This window comes from Onychostoma macrolepis, chromosome 12 (genome assembly GCF_012432095.1).
Source record: "Onychostoma macrolepis isolate SWU-2019 chromosome 12, ASM1243209v1, whole genome shotgun sequence".
Lineage (NCBI taxonomy): Eukaryota > Metazoa > Chordata > Actinopteri > Cypriniformes > Cyprinidae > Onychostoma > Onychostoma macrolepis.
In genome coordinates, this window is record NC_081166.1 from 30,145,683 (window position 1) to 30,167,522 (window position 21,840).

The 21,840-nt window shown below is 34.6% G+C and overlaps 1 protein-coding gene across 1 annotated transcript in view; it reads left to right on the top strand.

Moving 5' to 3' along the window:
• The first annotated feature begins 2,076 nt into the window (after positions 1-2,076).
• Positions 2,077-21,840, top strand: part of mms19 (MMS19 homolog, cytosolic iron-sulfur assembly component) — a 28,195-nt gene continuing 8,431 nt past the window's right edge. Inside the window, exons 1-20 of the mRNA XM_058793502.1 lie at positions 2,077-2,232; positions 3,805-3,853; positions 6,505-6,605; positions 6,782-6,867; positions 6,969-7,043; positions 7,621-7,690; positions 7,770-7,898; positions 8,303-8,364; positions 8,975-9,061; positions 9,221-9,295; positions 10,201-10,278; positions 12,131-12,269; positions 14,141-14,295; positions 16,745-16,823; positions 17,035-17,160; positions 18,432-18,513; positions 18,586-18,683; positions 18,774-18,896; positions 20,647-20,814; positions 20,905-20,989. Of these exons, the coding sequence (XP_058649485.1) occupies positions 2,145-2,232; positions 3,805-3,853; positions 6,505-6,605; positions 6,782-6,867; positions 6,969-7,043; positions 7,621-7,690; positions 7,770-7,898; positions 8,303-8,364; positions 8,975-9,061; positions 9,221-9,295; positions 10,201-10,278; positions 12,131-12,269; positions 14,141-14,295; positions 16,745-16,823; positions 17,035-17,160; positions 18,432-18,513; positions 18,586-18,683; positions 18,774-18,896; positions 20,647-20,814; positions 20,905-20,989 (1,955 nt within the window). The 5' untranslated portion in view covers positions 2,077-2,144. The remainder of the gene's footprint in view (positions 2,233-3,804; positions 3,854-6,504; positions 6,606-6,781; positions 6,868-6,968; positions 7,044-7,620; positions 7,691-7,769; positions 7,899-8,302; positions 8,365-8,974; positions 9,062-9,220; positions 9,296-10,200; positions 10,279-12,130; positions 12,270-14,140; positions 14,296-16,744; positions 16,824-17,034; positions 17,161-18,431; positions 18,514-18,585; positions 18,684-18,773; positions 18,897-20,646; positions 20,815-20,904; positions 20,990-21,840) is intronic.

Below are 21,840 nucleotides of genomic sequence, written 5' to 3' on the forward strand. Positions count from 1 at the left end.
CTCCTCCAGAGGGAGCCTTCAAACTCCGCTCAAAAATCGTGGAAAGTTTGTGAACTTGTAATGAACAGACTGCGTGTCCTCTGATGTTCAGCATGCTTGGCACGACGTTTTGGAGTGAGCTATATTTGCTTTACAGTGCAATAATGCGATTTAACGTTTAAAAATGCCATTATCGTGCCATGACCTCTGACAAGACAAGCACGCTCTTCGCAATTCAAATAGCTTTATTGTCACAACGAAAGTACATTTGCCAAAGCAGCAAAGTCAGAAAGAGATGTATTGCCAAGCGTGTTTGCACAATGCATACACAAGAAATTTGTTGTGGTGTCACAAGCTTCCAGAACACAGAGACAACATCAACAATAATAAAACAACAAGAAAAGCGAGTGTAAAAACTAAAAACTCCACAAAAAAATAAATAAATACTAAATAAATAAAAAATACTATGAATACATAGAATACTAACTAGGCTACATAGAAAATACTTAGAACAACTGAACAAATAAATATGTTTTTCCCTATCTTAAGCAACTTTTTGCTAAATGCAGTAATAAAAAAATACTATATTTCTGAGGGAGGGGCTTCATAAAAGCAGGAAATTAACAGCGCGTTCATACGAGAAGCAGTGTAGAATAAAGGTAAATTATGTGAAAAATAACGCGTTTTTTTATTTATTTAAACGAAGCATTAACACATGTCAGACTGCACCCCATAAACACAATCAAGCCTAGCAAAAAAAAACAAAAAACAGTCAACCACCCCTTTAAGCGAGAACGTACAACATTAGAAAAACATTGTAAAGTAGGCTATTTTTTCAGGGTAAATCTGCTAGACTCAGAGTTTGATATCTCCACCCATTTAGGAAATCTCTGAATGCACTTACAAAAGTCTCACGTCTGTGTGTTTGAGTATATTATTCTCGTGATATAAGCAAATGCATCATTATGAATCAGATAATTGAAAAACAAATATTCATGGACGTTCACTGCTAATCTTATATATATATATATATATATAAACCTTTCCGTTCGGACTAATAATAAACATTTTTATTGCCATTTTTTTGTAATTTTGGAAAAAAAAATTTAAATGGACATGGCAGATTAAAATTTTTTAAAAACTTTAGATGTAGAACCATTTTACTCATTTATTAAAACCCACACTTTTCTGAAAACAAAATGACGTAATTCATATTTTAATTGTTTTAGTAAAATTCACAAGTCAACCTTAAGACGTAGGCTACTTTGAAACCCATTCAATGATAACACTATCTAACTAAATAAATAAATAAAAATAAATAGATTGCAGATTGAAAAAAAAAATGTAGGCCTAGAAACTTACGATATTTTACTTTGTGTACAAAACCCACACTTTTATGAAATAAAAAAATACGTAATTAATATTTTAATTGTTTTAGCTAAGTTTACAAGTCAACATTTAAGACGAAGGCTACTTTGAGACCCTTTGAAACTAAATAAATCAATAAAAATAAATAAACAAGGCAGATTTAAATAAATAAATGTAGAACCTTAAGGCTACTTTGAAACCCATTCAATGATAACACTATCTAACTAAATAAATAAATAAAAATAAATAGATTGCAGATTGAAAAAAAAAAAATGTAGGTCTAGAAACTTACGATATTTTACTTTATTTACAAAACCCACACATTTATGAAAAAAAAATTACTTTATTAATATTTTAATAGTTTTAGGAAGATTCACAAGTCAACCTTAAGACGTACTTTGAAACTGATAACAATGAACAATGATGACACTAACTAATTATAGGCCTATAATTAAAGCAAAATAAATAAACATGGCAGATTGAAAAAATAAATAAATGTAGAACCTATATATATATATATATATATATATATATATATATATATATATATATGCATACATACACGTTTTGAAAACAATAACAATTCTGAAGTTTGTCAAAAATGTTTTGTTTCTTTTAAATGTATATTCCTGTATTATTAATCTATATATATATATATATATATATTTTTTTTTTTATTTATTTATCGCAAACGATCTCTGCACTGTTATGTGAGCTACAACAGAAGTCCCTCCGCGGTCGCCGCAGCTGTTGTGCGCATGCGCGGTGGAGTGTGACGCTGGCTGCTGCTCTTCAGGATGGACGCGGATCACGGCGTGCTGCTGGGTTTAGTAGAAGAATTCGTGTCTGGACAGGTTGATAGCAAGGCCGCAGAAACAGTTACAGGTATCTCATTCATCGGTGTCTCTCGTCTTTGCCGTTTCTTGCCGGTTTGGGCGCTGACTCTTAATAATGAAGGCTGTCAGAAAAGCCGCGAGAGATGCTAACCGCCACATCCTGTATCACTCGCGCGCTGCGGCTGCTAACAGAGCTCAGCACGCAGATAAAACCTTCCTTAGTCTTACTTTGTGTTTTTGCTTCATATAACACCCAAACCAGGAGCTGCCATGGCGTCGTTTTCTTTATTAAAGTCGTGTGTTATTGTTTTGCTAAGCTGCTAGCGGAGCCCCTTCTGACTGAAGCTGACTGTGGACTCAAGTCTCCGCTTTAACCCTAGAAAGTCCACACAGTCATATCTGATAACGCTACTTCAATTTTTAAGGCTTCTAACATCTCTTCTGTCGTCTGATTGATAGTTCATACTTGTTTAGCAAGTGTAAACACGTTTAGTATAACTGTACAAACGTCTGCCTTCAGCTTTTAGTTCACATGCTGTGAAATCTTTAGTAAGATAAATATGAGAATAACTTTTGTATTGAAGCAACTTCTTTTTTTACTTGATTATCCAAGCTTCACTTTTTAGAAAAATCAGCGAGTCTCAAATATGATCTCTTATTTGTTCATCTCCGTCATCATTGCATTGTTTTCATCATAAAATTAAGCGTTTAAATATCTTCTTACAAAGGCAAATTATTGAGTAAGAACTAATATCATTTTACAAGCTGTCAAAATTTCATCTTACTTTCCGGCCATATACATATCAGCAAATTTTATTTTTGCTCATTTTGGGCCTAAACATGAGCTGTTTTATGAGCTCCATACCCTAGTGAAAAATAAATATACTAAAATGTATTTGAAATGCATTTATTTCATGCTAAGTATACTACAAATACATTTGCATATTTATGTACTTAATAAAAGTAGTACGCTGCAGTTGTACTTTTAGTGTACTTAACTGGTATACTTAAAGTCTGCTAAATTGGATCGACTAATTTTGTACTTAATGCACTTTAATTGTGATAAAGTAGTGTTGAAGTCCAAATAAAAATATACTGAATTATATTTGATTGTGCTAAAGTGAAACTATTGCTTGTATACTTCAGGTACACTTTAAATATCTTGCATTTAAAGACTGATATTATTCAAAGATCATACAATCCTCATCAATAATGATATTAAAACACATTTTAGGCTTAAAATTAAGAAATGTGCATTGCACACACTACACAAGTAGTAATCCAAAGAAAGTTTAATTATAATTATTATATAAGAAAGTCTTGAGCTATTATCCAGTAAATATGTTAATAGATTTGAACTATACTTAGTATGAAATAAATGTATTTTAAATATATTACTTTTTTACTAGGGTATTCTCACTATATCCAACAATATGAACCGTAAAAGCGTGACGTATCAGATATGATATGAAATATAAAGCATATGCAATGTTGCTATTTTATTTTTTTAATATTTTGCCTAAAGTTTTAATAAATTGTGCCTTGAATTTTTTTTTGTTCTGACTAGTTTTTCATATGTCAGGCTTTACAGGGTTAAACATGAGTTTATGTCTCTTTTAAGGTGTCAAGACTGGACAATTCACAGTTCTCCAGCTGGTCGAAGCATTGGGGTAAAGCTTTCTATATTATTCTGTTTGAGCTGAATTTGTTGTCACTTTCCTCCTGCTTGACTCTAGCATTCAAACGTATCATAAAAGTACAAATACATTAGTAGTCATAGTAATATAAGTGATGTGCTGCATGTAGGGCTGGGCAAAAAAATGGATTTTCCGATTAATGGTGTTTTTTCTTCTCCACTAGATGTCACTCTCTTATTTAAAGCCTGTCATTCATTCAGTGCTTATCATGGCGGAGATACTGCTGACAAGAACAACGCAATATGCGTGATATGCAATGCTCAGATGAAATGCTATAATAATATTAGAAATCTGCGGAAGCATTTGACATCACGCATAGGCGCCGTGATTTCCGCAGTGAATAAATAGTGGATGGCGCAATGCACTTTTTGTTTACTACACACATACTAAAGCATGGACGACGCTCGCGGTGTTTTCAGCTTCTGCCGTCTCTCTATATGACGATATGAACACACAAATATCATCTTCATTAGCATTTTACCGTTTAATTTGAGAAAACTACTGTCATATCACATACACAGCACTTCACGGCAACCCGCCAAAATAAAAGTCTCATTTAACTTGAAGAAACTGTGACAGAACTATATTACTATTGTGCAGTCTTAAGACTCAATGTGACAACAATACTACTACTACTAAATATTAATAAAACTTTATTTTTAAAAGAATAATTAGGGGTGCTCCGATTGATCGGCTTCCGATCACTATCGGCCGATAATCGCTTGGGGATGTTTGATCGGTGGTCTCTAAAAAGGCCTGCTGTGAGAGATTTGGCACGACATGCAGTGCACCCTCTCAGTCTTTCTCCAGCACGGGTGAAATAATTATAAGGTGAGGTACAATTCATATTTCTTCATTAAATAATTAATAAAGTAATTTGAAAACCTTATGTGAGACGTAATTTCACAAACAGCATGAGAGTGAATCACCGCGCGCGCGCTCTTTCTTTCTCTCTTAAAATTCGCAAACGGCTTCAAATCAAATCGCGTCTGCATTAAGCGAGCTGCACGCTGAGCAGTTGACACAGGAACTGTCACTTACACAGTCAAGGCTTTTTAATTCTTGCCAGTGTTTAAACCATTCAGCGCTTGTGCGCTCTTCTGGAGACCGTGAGCTCATAGATAGTCTGCAGCAGTGCAGAGATCGTTTCCACTGCACGCGCCGAATTAAAGTGACAGCACATTGATTGCAGTAAATATAAACATGGATTGACACGAAAATGAAGTAATAACACCATAAATGCATATAATTAAAGTCTACTGTGTTTCACAGTCAAGGCTTTTTGGCTAGGTTTAAAGGGAAAGAGCACTTTTAGATAAACAAGGCAATAATAGATGACACTCGTGGAGGTAGAAAAACAAAGTTCTTTATGAACCGCAGGATTGCTTGTAATAAAGATTTAAATGCAAAAGGAAAGGCAGTAGAGCTGACTGTTTCTGTCAATGGTAAGTCTGTGATAGCATAAGAAAAGTAGTTTTAATGGTTTGCCACTTGAGCAACTTAATATATAAATCTAGAAGTTAATGCAAAAGTAAAAAGCATTGAATAATGTGTTGCTTTGCTTATATTTATTGTGTTTAAACACGTCTATGAAAGATTGTATTACTGTACTGTGTAAAAAAAAAAAAATCACAATGCTGAAAAAGCATTTTCAGTGACAATGTTTTGTTTTGAAATCAAAATAATGGGTAAATGTTGTGTTTGTGATATACAGCCACAGATCAGTTGCAGACTGCTGTGTGAAAGCACAATGAGTCAGTGCTGCTTCTGCACCGCTTGCGTACCATGGACTGCATACATGCTGGCCTATGTGTGAACCTGACATGAAAGGCCACCTCATATACAGCTCACAAAATCAGGCTTGTGCTGTGTGTAAGCTATTGCACGATTGTAAAAACAAAAATGCACTGCATGATCAAACATTTAGGTGAGATAAATATATATTTTTGAAAAATGCCCCCTCCACCCCTCAAATTAAAAAGTCCCCTCTCACAAGAGTCACCTAAGAGGGGAATTCATTCTCAAAAATGAAATTCAATCCCTGAATAAATGTCTAAAAATCCTGATTGGAGTATCACTATAAATAATTCTACATAATAAAAAGAAGGCTGTAAAAAGATCGGTATCGGCAGATACTGCTTTCTGTGATCGGCCTCAAAAATCCTGATCGGAGCACCCCTATAATAATCACATTTGTTTTCTTTTTAATTTTAACAGTAAACCTCTGTTGTGCAGCACTTTGTTTGCCAAAAATACAAGTTTAATTTTCATTTGATTAGTATAAATTAAATTAATGTTTAATACCTTAATTTGATTACCAGAAAAATTAAGCAAAACATTTTATAGGGCCCTATTGTTTAAAAATTAGGACCCTGTACAAAAAGAATAGGTTTAAAATACAGGTCTGTGGCTCTTAATTTCTTTTTATTAATTCACCATTTGTATTAAAACTATATCCACTTAATGTAATCAGAAAAATCCAAGAATCGTGAGCTTGCGAATCAGCATTGAATCGGGACATCAGAACCGATACCCAGCCCTAGCTGCATGTGCTGTATGTTTTAGACAGCGGTCAGTCTGAAAAGTCCATTGTGAACCTTGTTAATTTTGTGTCCTCCGTGCAGGTTGAGTCTGACCAGCTCTCAGCCTCAGACTCGTGGCCGAGGAGTTCAGCTCCTGTCTCAGGTCCTGCAGGAATGCTATAGCAGTCTATCTGAGAGAGAAGGTAAGAAGTTCCCGCTCCGTTCCTGGTGAATACCTTTAGTTGTTTCGAGTAGTTTTTCTTTGAATTAAAGCCATCAGCAGATTCAGCGCTGTACTGACAGTCTGTCATAGATGGAGGTCTAAATGACATTCTGTGATTGGATTGCAAAGACTCATGCAAGCTTGTTTTGTTTCTAGTGGAGGTTCTGATAGCTTTCTATGAGAACAGACTGAAGGATCACTATGTGATCACACCACATGTTCTTCAGGGGCTCAAGGCTTTGGTAAGTCTGAGCACTTTTGCGTTTAAATGAGGCTGATCTGTTATTGTCATGGTCACCTTGATGGTACTTATTTTTTGTCTTTTGTCTTTGGTTTCTTTCAGACAAAATGCTCAGTTCTGCCTCCTGGTTCAGCTGTGTCCATTTTGAGATCCATCTTCCAGGATGTTCATGTTCAGGTGAATGCTTTTATTTAGCAAGGATGCATTAAGTTGGTCAGAAATGACAGTAAAGACATAAAGTTACAAAAGTTTTTTTATTTCAGATAAATGCTGTTCTTTTGAACTTTCTGTTCATCTGTGAATACTGAAAAAATAAAATGTCACAGTTTCCGCAAAAATATGAAGCAGCAAGAACAGATTTACATAGAAAACAGTTATTGTAGTAAATTTGAGCAATTTTGAGCAAACAAATTCAGCCTTTTTGACCATTTAATTTAAGCATTTAACATTTAAAAAATCTTACCAACCCCAAACTCTTAAACAGCAATGTACAGTAACTTTAGCCAATGATTTGTCATAATATATTATATAAAAATAGCATTATTTTTTTATTTTAAAAAAACTCCATTAAATCTTTAAAACCATATGTTAACACATTGATGATTTTAATAATATCACACTTTTATTAACAAACCATTAGCTAACTAAATAGTGTTTCATTAGTTAGATAGTGTACTTGAATCATGCAGTTTGACATGTTCAGTACATATTCATGTTCAAACCATTTTTCTTCTCACTTATTTTTCTGCAACAGTCCTTGATGCTGGCTGAGCGATCATGCGTTTACAACATCCTTATCAGTCTAATGGAGTCCAGAGAAGAGGGTAAGGAACGCTGGGAATCTTTTTTTTTTTCACCTTTATATTAATGCCTTTGCATTCACGAAACATTCTTGATCCACAGAGCTCAAGGGTTTGGGTGCAGACTTCGTATTTGGATTTGTGCAGTCAGTAGATGGAGAACGAGATCCACGCAACCTCTTGCTGGCCTTCCAGGTGGCCAGGAACATCATTCACAGGGGTTATGATCTCGGTTAGTGTTGATATGACAAATGTATATAATGTGTAGTAAAATGTTTATCTAATGAAGTATTTAAATTATATATATATATATATATATATATATATATATATATATATATATATATAATAAATACAAATATATATATATATATATATATATATATATATATATATATATATATTTGTATTTATTATATATTTGTATTTATTATATATATATATATATATATATATATATATATATATATATATATATATATATATATATATATATATATATATATATATATATATAGTATTTATTGTATATAATTATTTATTTAATTTTTACAAAAAGTTATGATGTTTATTTGACGTGTTGTGAACTGGAAGTTGTTTGTTCAATGATTCAAGTGTCTCCATTTTTCTTTTCAGGTAAATTTGTAGAGGAGCTTTTTGAAGTGACGTCCTGTTATTTCCCCATAGACTTTAGCCCTGTAAGTACTTCTGTCTAACATGTTTGTATTTGAGCAGACGCTTTCCTCGTTGTACCCTAAAATTCATGAAATATGATTACTGTTGAAATTTCATACCATTTAGATGTTGGGCTCAGTAAAATTTTTGAAAAGTCTCTTCTGCTCATCAGAGATGCATTTATTTGATCAAAAATACAGTAAAAATTATTAAATATTATTACAATTTTAAACAGCCAGAGTATCTGTTAAAATGTAATTTATTTATGTGATCAAATCTGTATTTTCAGCATCATTACTCCAGTCTTCAGTGTCACATGATCTTCAGAAATCATTCTAATATGCTGATTTGCTGCTCAACAAACATTTCTGATTATTATCAATGTTGAAAACTGTTCACAGATGATTCACAGATGAATAGCAAGTTCAAAAGAACAGCATTTATATGAAATAGATCCTTTTGGAACATTATAAATGTCTTGACTGTCACTTTTTATCAATTTAATGCATCCTTGCTAAATAAAAGGGATAATGTAACAAAAATACTGACCCTAAACATTTGAACAGTAGTGCTATCCATACTACATACTTGATAGACATGGGCTCATATTTTTGTTTCTCTGTCTGTGCTCAGCCACCTAATGATCCTCATGGGATCACACAAGAAGAGCTTGTTCTTTCTCTGCGGGCTGCTCTTACAGGGACGTCCCAGTTTGCTGAGGTAGGAGGACCCACTGGGGACCGGAACCTATTTCAATCTCTTAAAGCTCAATAAGACTTTGTTTGGCATTATACTGTGTATCAATAGACTGAACATTCTAGAAACAGTTCAGTGAATGAACCTTTGGTTTATTGTGTTTTGTATTCTTTCCTTTGACAGTTTCTGCTACCATTAATCATTGAGAAGCTGGACTCAGATATTCAGAGCGCCAAAGTGGACTCGCTGCAGACACTGGTACAGCTGCAATGCAGACTCTAGTCTTACTAGATCAGTGCTTCAGGATTCAGGTTTTACACTGGTCATCAAGTAAAGACCCAGCACAGTGACAAAAAATAGCAACATAGTCAGACGTTGAAATTGATATTATCATTAACTTTTGACCCAACCTTTGCATATTTCCTTTCCATCTTCCTCATTTGACTGGCTTGAATTTGTGCCAACCAGGGTTATTATAGGTAACTAAAACAAAAACCATAGTTATTTGAATGACTTGAAATAAAATCGACATTAAACTATTTTATTGCAGCTTGTTGCCAAGGCAACATTTTTTATTTTCATTTAGTTTACTAAAATAACTAAAACTGAAATAAAAAATGAATTAAAAGTATATAGGCATTTAAAAAACAATACCTAGTAAAAATGACTAAAACCTTAAACTTATAATGAAAATATAAGAATAAAAAATTAATTAAAAATATTAATAACAATTGTAGTAGCATCTCAGTGATAGAAAATTCGTGCTTTTTATGTATAGGCATGGGAAGCTTTTTCTCCTTCCATTTTTCTATTTTGTTTATTTAAATAAATAACGTAAATCTATTACAGCAGTACTATGAGTAATTATATAGTTTTATTATTTGCATTTAGCATTATTTTTCAGCCCTGCTGAGATAGCAGACCTCTGAGAACCACTAATATAGATTTTATATTTGGCAGATGCTTTTATCCAAAGCGGTTTACACAGCATTCAAGCTACACATTTTATTCATTCATGCATAGCCTGGGAATCAACCCCATGACTGCTTTTTGCCATGCTTTGCTGTTTCTCTGGCTGAAAATGTCTTCTAAAAAAAAATAAAATAAACAAACATGGCTTAGTGTGCTAAAAAATAAACCCCAAATGTTCTTCTGTGTTGTAGGCTGCCTGCGGTCTGACATATAGCCATAAAGAGCTGGCAGAGTTCCTTCCAGGCCTTTGGAGCTCAATACGGAGGGAGGTAAGAGATCGGCATTAAACAATGGACTCAGGATCATATCGGTTTGCTCTGTACTGCACTTAATGCCAAGATTTTGAGTTAATGATTCGAGTGTAAACCAGAAGAGTCATTGTAGATCGAGAGGCCAGATTGGACAAAACGCAGCTGTAAAGCAGCTCTAATGAAGACAGTAGTGTCATTATTCAGCTCAGCTCAGTTCAGATCAATGTTGATTCAGTTCAGTTACAGTGTCACATGTTGCAGAGTAAATCAATAATGAAATAAATTCAATTCAGCTATGAAGCAGCTCTACAGTAGATTTTAGTTTAATTAAGCTTAGTTTAGTTCAATGTTGATTCAGTTCAATTGAGTTCAAAATCTCATCAATTATGAAATAATTATTCAAAGGCAGCTCTACAAAAGACAAGCTGTTTTGTTCTCATCCAATAGTGCCAGTGCAGACAAATCAATAATTGCTATAAATAATTTTAAAAAGCTGCCTTAAAGGGATAGTTCACTCACAAATGAGAATTCTGTCATCTACTCACCCTCCCCACCCACCCTTTTGGTTTCACTATTCGATTTTCTCACGATCATTTTTAACAAAATGAGATTGAAGACATTATACAGTAAATGAGGAGGAGTCCTTTTATTAGGCTATTGCTGCATGTTTCTTTGTGAAATTGAAATATAACAAAACTAAACTGAAATTTTAAAACAAACCCCAAATCAAATAAGTTACACAAATAAAATAAATCTCTTCATATTCCCAAACTAAGGCTTCGACTGAGCTCTTTCCATTTAAAATGAGAGGCAACCACTGCATTATAATCATGATCCAAACAAAGATGCAGCGTACATGCAGCATGAGCAGTTTTTAATCTAAATTAGACTGCATCATTTCAACATTAACAGAATGGTCTGACTTGAGTTTTGTGAAACTATGCTACTTAAAATGCATCTGAAGGAAGCAGCAGACGAGCTGAATGAGATGCAGGTTCACTCTCTACCAGCAGGTGGCGCTTATGAACAGCAATGATACCGTGTTTACCGCTGTAAACAAAGCAGAGCTGCGCTCATGAACTCTACTTGCATCGTTCAGAGGCGAGATGAAAAGAAAATACCACGTAAACATTTCTAAAGTCAGTCAGTTCAGCATCAGAGATGCATTCATATAAACTCCTGATTTGTTTGGCATCTCAACCGATTTGAATCGTCACATTTTAATCGATTTTCAACCGGCTTCTTCATTAGCCATCGGTTCTTCGTTACATCCCTACATGTGACTGTAAGGGGCTTCAAAGTTGCAAAAATACACAAACTACATTTGAAGAGCTCCAATGCAAAGCCTCTAAAAGCCATCTTGGTCAAAAATGAGATAACAATACTAAGTGAATGCACACCACACATAGTATGTTCATCAAGTACTTTCACTTCAAATGCGCTAAATCCCAGCCTCAACCTATTCAGAAGTACCAGTACTTACACAGAAACCTATACATAGTAGCCAGAAAGAAATGCTAATTTTAAAGAAAAATGTCAGACGTACTTAGAGGCTTTTGCATCTGAACTCTTCGTTTGCTGGTTGCTGTAGAGACACAGACAGCAGCAGCTATATTAGGCTGCTGTCACTTTAAGAGTGCATGGATTCAATATTGATACACATCTAATTTTCTCCTGTTCTGTGTTTGTGAATACTCATAAAGATGGGCACTTGGACATAACTTTGTGTACATTTGACCATTCAAGCATGTGTGACAAGCAGCTTTTTGTGTGCGCACTTCAGTCAACATGCATTAAATTTGTAGGCGTGATTTTTTTTTTTTTTAGGCTCTTTTTAACATTTATGTTGTCATTAATGATGGTGTTCCAGGTGTTCCAGACGGCCAGTGAGAGGGTGGAATCAGCCGGTCTGTCGGCTCTCAGCGCACTGGTGTCCAGTCTTTCTCGTTCTGTTCTCAATTCAGACTCGGAGGATGTGCTGCAGGTGTTTCTAAACCTCGTCCTTAAAGGTATAGATGAGTATAGATGTCCTCTTAGTAGTTACATAGCTTTAAAGGGATCATTCACCCAAAAATGACATTTTGCTGTTAATTTACTCACCCTCAGGATACCCTAGATGTAGATGGGTTTTTTCCTCAGTAGAACAGTAGGGCTGAGATGATAAAATGATGCAGATTCGATTCATGGATCGAGATCTTCAGATGCATCGTGATTCTCTCTGGAATCGATTCTGAGCTCAGATTTTAACAGCAGATGGCGCTCTACTCTAGTTTTTATCCGCACACTCAAATGCTCATGAAGAAGAGCGCTTGTGCGTTCGGTTATGTAATTTCACCTCGGCTCAGAATGCTTTTTTGACGCGAGATTAATGTAAACACAGCCCACTGTGAACACCCTTGTAATTAACTTCAACCTTTTTGAATTTTATGAATGATTATTTTAGATTCAGTGTGTGTAAGGCTTTGGAAACAAGTAGAGTACGGCTGTTTCTAAAGCATGTAGTGCCATCTGCTGTTAAAAGCTAAGCTCAAAACACAGAATCGAATCATTTCTCGATTTGCGATGCATCGACATATTTTCCCAGCCCTATAGGACCGTAAAGAGGATTTTGAACTGAAACCGTACTACTTAGTGACTCATAAAATGCAAATCAGCAGCTATAGTCACTTTAAGAGTCAAAAAAAGCAACACAAGCAAAAACAAAAAGAATCCCTGTGGCTCCTGACGATATATTGAGGTCTTATGAAGCAAAATGATCACTCTGTGCAAGAAACTGAACATTATTTACAACATTATTACCTGTAATCCAGAGCTTCAAGCAATTCTTTTCCGTGAACTGGTTCTTTCGGACAGTTTGTTTCAATTAACTGATTCACCAGTTTGTTTACGCTATGTCGTCACTTATAAGCAATTATATTATTAAAGCACCCAATATGAAATGCATATGTTTTACATGTCTAAAGCATGTAAAGTAAATAAACTAGTCTTTATCAGCTCATATTTTTACATGAACCATGAGTAACCATAAAAATCAGTCTTCGGTCCGAGTCGAACTGTTTCCTCAGTTCAGTGACTGCTGGAGGAACTGAAGCACTGAATCAGTTCGTTCATCACAGGATGAGATACACTGCTATTTTGGCTCATTTCGAGTCAGAGTGACTGTCAGGCGTCTGAAAGAGAGTTTTGATTGAGTAACTTGTCGATCTGTGCTGCTCGAGCCGTGAACTGATTCAGACGATTCAGTCTGAGTTGGTGAACTGATTCATCTGGTTCACTAAAAAGAACCAATTCAAAAGAATGATTACTTCACGAACCTGACATTACTCCGGAACGTTTAACTTAGGTTCAGGATTACAGGTGATATTGTTGTGAATAATCTTCAGTTTCTTGCACAGACTGATTGTTTCGCTTCATAAGACCTCAATATATCGTCAGGAGTCACAGGGATTCATTTTGATATGCTTTTTTTATTCTTAAAAACATGTAGCTGCTGACTTGCATTTTATAAAACACTCAGGATCACGGTTTCATGGGAAAAAAATATATATATTCTCTACGGTTCTACTGAAGAAAAAAGTCATCTGCTTCTTGGATGGCTTGAGGGTGAGTAAATTAACAGCCAAGTTTTAATTTTGAGTGAACTATGCCTTTAAAGCAAGAATGGTACAGAAAGGGTTAAAACAGCTGATCGTGCAAAATAAATTATGACTGAGCACATCTTTTCATGATCATTCCTGGCTGCCTAGTTAATTATCTCAGACAAAGGAAGACTGATCAGACTCATAACTCTGTCATGTCCTCACGCGCACACACAGTCATATATCGGTGCCGCCCAGGCTTGTTCTGCTCATCACAGCTGGTGTGTGTCTCGTCCTTTCAGACTGTCAGCACCATCTCTGTGAGCCAGACCTCAAGCTGGTGTGGCCCAGCGCCAAACTCCTCCAGGCCGCCGCTGGAGCATCGTACAGAGCGAGTGTGATGGTGTCAGCCGCCGTCATACCTGCCCTCCTGGAGCAGTATAATAACAGGATGCAGGTACGGACTTGTCCATCTGAAACAAATACTCCCCACACACTAGGGCTGTCAAAATGGCTGAAAACTAAATTTGAATTTTGTACTTAAATATTATCAATATTCTAATTTAAAAGGCATAATTTCAGTAAGAGGGAAAAAAGCTTTTGCTTCTCTCTTGAGGCCACAAGAGGGCGCACTGAGCAAAATATTACTAATGGTTTCTTCAAAGCAATAAAATGACACAACTATCTTTGAAAAAAGTGCATAATGTTTATAAACCATAAGTTGCTTAAACAATTAGAAACAAAATGGCATGTATAGTTTTATACAAAGGACCAAAAAGCAATCATAAAGAGTACTTTTTCATTTTCAAACATGAGATGCAGTGGGATGGGAAAAGCCACTATAAAGTCTCGAGACGTGTTTTTTAAAAGTTGAACTTGTATTAATTTTACATGCTTTCTAAGCATGCGTCTCTCTTGTGCGAGAAGTGAGTGCAACGCTGATAGATGTCCCTCTAGAAAATGCAATAAATATTCATTCTGTGTGAACGGCTTGGTTTCAGTTTTGACGTAAACAACATCATCTCCGAATTGATGTTCTCTTTTTCTGCAATATTTTGAATGAGCAGCGCCGCATCTAATGGGTTCAACTGGATAAGCTAAAAAAAATTAATAATAATAATTATAATAATTCCTTGAATTAAATTCGAAAAATATTCGAAATTCTAATTTTTTTGACAGCCCTACCCACACAGCTCTTGACAGTTATTTTTTCCCATGGTGCACGTGACAAGTTGAAAAATGTGGAAGCACGTAAAAAAAACTTTAGGGGCATAATGAAAATGAAAATTGTTTTTTTAAATAAAGGGAAACTAGGAGAAAACAAAAATTACACTATTTTTTAATAGGGATGTCCCGATCAGGTTTTTTGTGATACTGAAGATATTGGTGCAAAAAATGCCCCTGTATGAGTTTTTGTTTCATATTTATGGTATCACCCGAGCAGGGAGAGCAGTATTACACGAGTGCTGTTTGTCCCGAATATCACGAGTTATATATATATATATATAAGTTATATTTTAAACACAGTAATATGTGTTTTTGCTCAATTTTGCAGAGAACATATCACCTTTATAGCCATAGCAGATTTGTTGCATTTCTCCGAGCAACACAGCGGTGTTTAGTTTCTGAATGAATCCACGTTTTGAGCGAATCGTGTGAAGTTCTGTGAACCAATGATTCAAAGGCCCATTCATAAACCGCGCCGTTTGCTTCATCCCTGAATGAATCAGCCATTTGAAGGAATAAAATCAAATGAATGACTCATAAAGACATTTACCGCCACCTGCTGGCAGATTTAGTTTCTTATTTAGAATATCATTTCATTAAAAAAAACAAAAAAACAATAATAATAAATATAAAAACATTAACAGGATAGTTCACCCAAAAAAATTACATTCTGTCATAATTTACTCACCCTCATGTCATTTCAAAACTTTCTTTTGTGGAACATAAGTCATTGTTTACCAATGACTTTGTAAACATGTTACAATTGTAGACGTTGTAAACAGACTTTTTTGGTCATGATTATGAATATGGGACTGCTGATATAAACTTCTTGTATTTTATAAGCAGAATAATTGTAATGTAAAGTGGAGATATGGTTAGAAAGCATGAATCTTGCGGTGTCACAATGCCAGTCAGTCAAGTCCGAATCAAGACGCAGCTCATAGCAACATGTTATGGCAAGGACGTCTCAGATAGTCTGATAAAAGTAAATGAAAAATGAATGACAAGTGATTGTTACAAAAGTGTGACATGTTAAAACAGACCTCACCTCTGCACGTTTCTTATTTTTAGTTTTACTGGCAGCTGAACACACACATTTGATCCGATACTTGAGATCGGCTCGGAACATCTCTATTTTTTTAATAACCAGAGAAACAAAACAAAAACACTATTTGCATAATGCGGTGCTGGGGCTTTTATTTGAAACAAGCAAACAAAAAAAGCCCAAAATCACAGGGACTCTTATTATGAAATGTATGTGCTTTACCATTTCCAATTATGGCTACTTATTTAAAATGATAAAGGTAGGTAAAATATGCACTCTTTCATCCATTCACAACATATTAAACAACATAAAGACCGACACAATTAATTAAAGGGATAGTCCACTCAAAAAAAAAACATTTTGTCAGTCTACTCACCCTCAAGTCACTTCAAACCTGTAAGAGTTTTTCTTTCTTTTGTGTTTTTCAATTAAACACACAATTTTAGAAGAATGTGGGTAACCAGACATTTTTTCCATACTATGGAGGTCAATGGCTGCCGTCAACCATAATATATTTAACACTTTCTATGATCTTATATTTGATAAAACTTGCACTGTGAAGCCCTGCTGCAGATTTATCCAGATGTAACCCAGGCATACTGTGCTGTATTTCATGCATTTGATCTTTATACAGTGTGCTCAGCGGCGCACCCTGCTGGAGGTTCTGCAGGGTTTTGTCCAGCCCACCGCGCTCAGCCGGCCTGCAGATGGAGGTACGTGATGAGAAAACACGATCAAACTCCTGCTCAAAACCGTACATGCACTTAGATCTCATGCATAAGACTACTGTTTTGTTTAAGCGTGTATTTGTTACTGCTGTTGCTACTAGAGCCTCAGCATGCGCCAGTAATATAACACGTGTTAAATATTTGTCTAATGTGCAGTGTTGATGCATTTCTCTCTGTCTCCTGCATAAACACACAGAGGAGAGTGTGTTGGTTGCGTTTGAGCAGTCTTTGTGTAGCGTGGTTTTCTCTGCGCTGACGGAGTCTAGCGGCAGTCTACAGGTTACAGCCACACGAGTGCTCACTGCACTGGGACAGCAGCCAGGTGAGCGCAGACACAACATCTGTGAAAGAACTTAATACTGCTATTTAGCAAGGATGCATGAAAGTGACAGTAAAGACATTTATCATGTTGCAAAAGATTTCTATTTCAAATAAATGCTGTTCTTTTGAACTTTCTATTCATCTGTGAATCTTGAAAAATAACATGCATGACAATTTCCACAAAAAATTATCAATTTCAACTTTGATAATAATCAGAGATGTTTCTTGAGCAGCAAATCAGCATATTATGATTTCTGAAGATCATGTGACACTGAAGACTGCAGTAATGATGCTGAAAATACAGCTGCGCATCACAGAAATAAATTACATTATAACATATACTTGCATAGAGTAATAAATCAAATAAATGCAGCTTTGGTGAGCATATTTTTTATTCATTTTATTTAATATATATTCCATTAATAGAAAATTAAATATGTATGAAATGTATTTATTTTTTAAGCCCACATCACGTTTCTTTCTTGCACCAAATCTACTGTATTTTTTAAATATCTATAGATCAATGACCTTACATATGATTGGGTAGCCCTTTCTCTTGCAAGTAACAGTACTTATTATTATTATTATTATTATTATTATTATTATTATTATTATAATTGTTTTCAGCAAATAGTTTGCGCTGCCTCATTGTCCTTTTTGCTAATTTTGCCTTGAATTTTGAAATATTCATAAAATCTGCACTGTTAAAGTCAGACTGAAATTGACTGAAATTATCAATCCTCTTTTGAATTGAAAAACAGCTTTTATATGAAAAACTAAACGAATTAGAAATGTTGCCTTGGCCGCAAACTAATTTTTTTTTAAGCTGAAGCACTAAAATTGCTAATTAGAAATAAATAAAAATGCAACTAAACTAAAATGTAAATAAAAATAAATGAAACCTAAATATTTAAAAAGAACAAAAACTAATAAAAATAATCCCAAATTAAACTAAAATAAAAATTAAATACAAAATTTTTTTTTATAGTTAAAACTATAATAGTAACAATGTACAAGTTACATTGTATCACCTGAAAGTATTTTAGAATTTTTGTCTAGTGTACATCTGAAATGTCTTTTATGACCTTTTGTTAATTGTTTACCCTGTATAATTTATTCAGAGATTGTCATGAAAATTACTCCGTTAAAAAGTGAATAAATGAAATGAAATAATAGTAACAACTATAACAGTAAATAATACTAAAGTAAATAGCACTGAATAGGTATTGTTTTGAGGCAAATGATAAGATGCTCCTGCTTTGCTCCTCACAGGTTTGCTGGCTCCGACAGATGTAGAGAAAGCTGTTGATCATTTGATCAGACTCGTCCTGGAGGAAGACGATACTCAAGTGAGGTAGATGTGTTTGCATTTTTATGTGAATTATTCCTTTAGAGCTTCTCTCGAGCTGATATCTCTGTCTCTCAGTTCGGCTGTGGTGGAGTGTTTAGGCTCTCTGGCTCGTCTGCATCCCAAAGCCTTCGTCTCCAGGATGATTCCTCGGCTGAAGGAAGAGATCCTGTCAGGTGAGACCCAGAGTACATAACACGCACACACACACAAATAATATCTATGGCAGGTTTTGGTGTGTAATCAGGGACTGTTTTTCTCCACAGATCAGTGTAACGCAGCTGTACGTCAGCGTTGCGTGACGGCGTTAGCGTCCGTGTCGTCTCAGCTCAGCGTGGTGCAGGAAAGCGCTCCCGTTCTTCTACAGATGCTCGCTTCGGCCCACACAGGTACACATGCGCTCCAGGGTTAATTTCATTGACGAATAACAGACATGTTCACAGGTCTAAGTCACGTCTCAAGTCTTTGTTCTATTTATCAACAGTTCTTTCAGCTAGTTATTGAGGCTAAATCGGTTTTGAAATACTGATTTCATATGATTTTCTCAAAAAAAAGTAACAATTTAAGACAAATTGGAAATGAAAAGATTAATTGTCAGACAAAATGCTGCACATTTCTTTGTAAAATTGAAATGTCAAACAACAAAACTAAATTGAAATTTTAAAACAAACCCCAATCAATCAAATGAATAACACAAATGAAAGAAATCTCATATAAACAAACTAAGACCATGTCTGTGCTCTTTTTTGCTCTTTTAATTTAAAATTAGAGGCAACCACAATATTTTAAACACAACTCAATCTAAACAGAGAGGCTGCATACATGCAACATGAAAAGTTTTTAATATAAATTGGATTGTATAATTTTGAAATTTGAAGCAAAAACAAAATGGTCTGACTTCAGTTTTGTGAAACTATTCTACATAAAACATTGCACAAAATAGCAGACAGGCAGCGTTAGAACGCAGATTCACTCTCTGCCAGCAGGTGGCGCTTATGAACATCAATTAAACATTGTTTCCTTGGTTGCCGCTGTAAACAAAGCAGCCATTGATGTTAATCAAGCAAAAAAAGACAGAAAATCACTCACTGCTCTTGACTGAATCACTTTAGTAGCCCTAAAGATTAATCTAAATTTATTTATAATAATAAATATGTCTGCTTAAAAGAATGAAGAATATGGTATTCAAGTTGTTATAAAGAATGCATAATTAGCCTATATAATGATTAGTATTTCATTAAAAGGAAGACCATGTTTTTGTTCTTTATGAGAAGTGGTTTTATTTAATTTTAACATAAAGGCATGTTTGTGTGTCACCGCAGTTAAATTAAGCCTATGTAATGAGTTTGGTCATTTTAGAGAAGTGCTTAATAAGTGCATTACACTGTAATTAAACCAGTTAGATTATAGCCGACTAAATTTGCTGTAAAAACTAAAAACAATTCGGATGAGTAAAACTAAATAGCATTTTAGTCAAAAGACTATGACTAAAACTAAATCAAAATTTGCTGTAGAAATATTAACACTGATTTGCTCACAGTACTGTTTTAAAACAAGCTTTGCTTTCTGATTATATTTTCTAGGGCTTTTGCTTCTATGAATGTTTGCTGACTGCAACATTAAAAATTAAAAATCTTACTGTTCAAAAACTTTTGACTGGTAGTGTAATTGTGAAATGTTGCCGATTAATATTAGGAATTTCACTGGTTGGGCTTTTTATAACAAATAATATACATTTACTGTATATGATATAAGACATGAGGAATCTAGATGCAGTGAAATAAATCACTTGATGTTCTTTTGATTTGTGCTTATGGGAAAGTCCAATAATTCTGATGAAATGTAAAAAGAAACTTCTAAAATGACAATAATGGTGATTTTATAATTTTTGAGCAAAATATTAATCATGATCATCAGTTTAACTATTGTTATGTAGCCCTAGCACGAAGTCGTATCACGATTTGGATTGTAGTTATTGACATAAGTGTTTGAGATCTTTTATGTTATTATGGTAAGTGTAAATATTTATAATTCGTTATGAAACTCTGTAAGGACAGATTAGACCACCCAAGTCTTCTTGTACCTTATGGCTTAATGATGTAGTTCTGATATAATGCTGAGATGATGTTGTTGTTTCAGGTAGCTGTGGTTTCTCTGTGGAGGAAGTGAGCGCTGCATGCGTCGGTTTGCGGAGGATAGCAGAGCACACTCGTGACTCTGAGGAGATCGGACGATTCTTCCATGACATCATCATTCCACGACTGCTAGGACTCTGCTTACAGGCGGCGCTGCAGAGCAGAGACTCCGGTCAGGGTTTGCTGTGGTTTTCTGGTGTGTGTGTGTGTGTGTGTGTTTGCTTGTGCTGTTTGTAGATGTAACTGTGGGTTTGTTCATCAGGTCACTGCAGTCTGCTCACAGATGAGGCCGTTCTGTCTGCTTTAGTTCCTGTCATCAGCACCGCCTGTGCTGCGTTACCAACAGAGTGAGTCCAGCAGAAACAACACAGTTATTTGTGACCCTGCAGCACAAAAGCAGTCATAAGCAGCACAGGTATATTTGTAGCAATAGCCAGCAATACATTGTATGGGTCAAAATTATACATTTTTCTTTTATGCCAAAAATCATTAGGATATTAAGTAAAGATCATGTTATATGAAGATATTTTGTAAATTTCCTACTGTAAATATATCAAAACTTCATTTTGATTAGTAATATGCATTGCTAAGAACTTCATTTGAACAACTTTAAAGGAGATTTTCTCAATATTATTTTATTTATTTTTTCAGATTCCAGATGTTCAAATAGTTGTATCTCAGACAAATATTGATCTTTCCTAGCAAACCATACATCAAAACCATACAAAGCTTATTTATTTAGCTTTCAGATGATGTTTAAATCTCAGTTTCAAAATATTTAACCTTATGACTGTTTTTTTTTTGTGCTCCAGGGTCACATATATCAGGTACACGGAAAACAATCTCTCAATCTGTAAACCATATAAGGAAACCGCTACTTGCTACATTACTATAGTAATTAAGGGTTCAAATTACAATAATTCTCAAATTAAGTGCTGTTTATTTTTAGATGTAATATTTAACACTTTTTAAATGCATTTTTTCATGATATAATTGTTTCAGCTCAAATTTGTTAAAATATAAACATTTAAACGGTGGCTTTTCATGACAGATTTGCTGTCATTAATGCGTTAATGAAGAATATAAAAATAATTTAAAATAATGAATTTGTAATAGTGCATATATTCAGCAAAATCTTTTGATTTCTAGCTGACTAATACTGAATTGATACTGGATAAGTACTGAATGGCTTTCCATG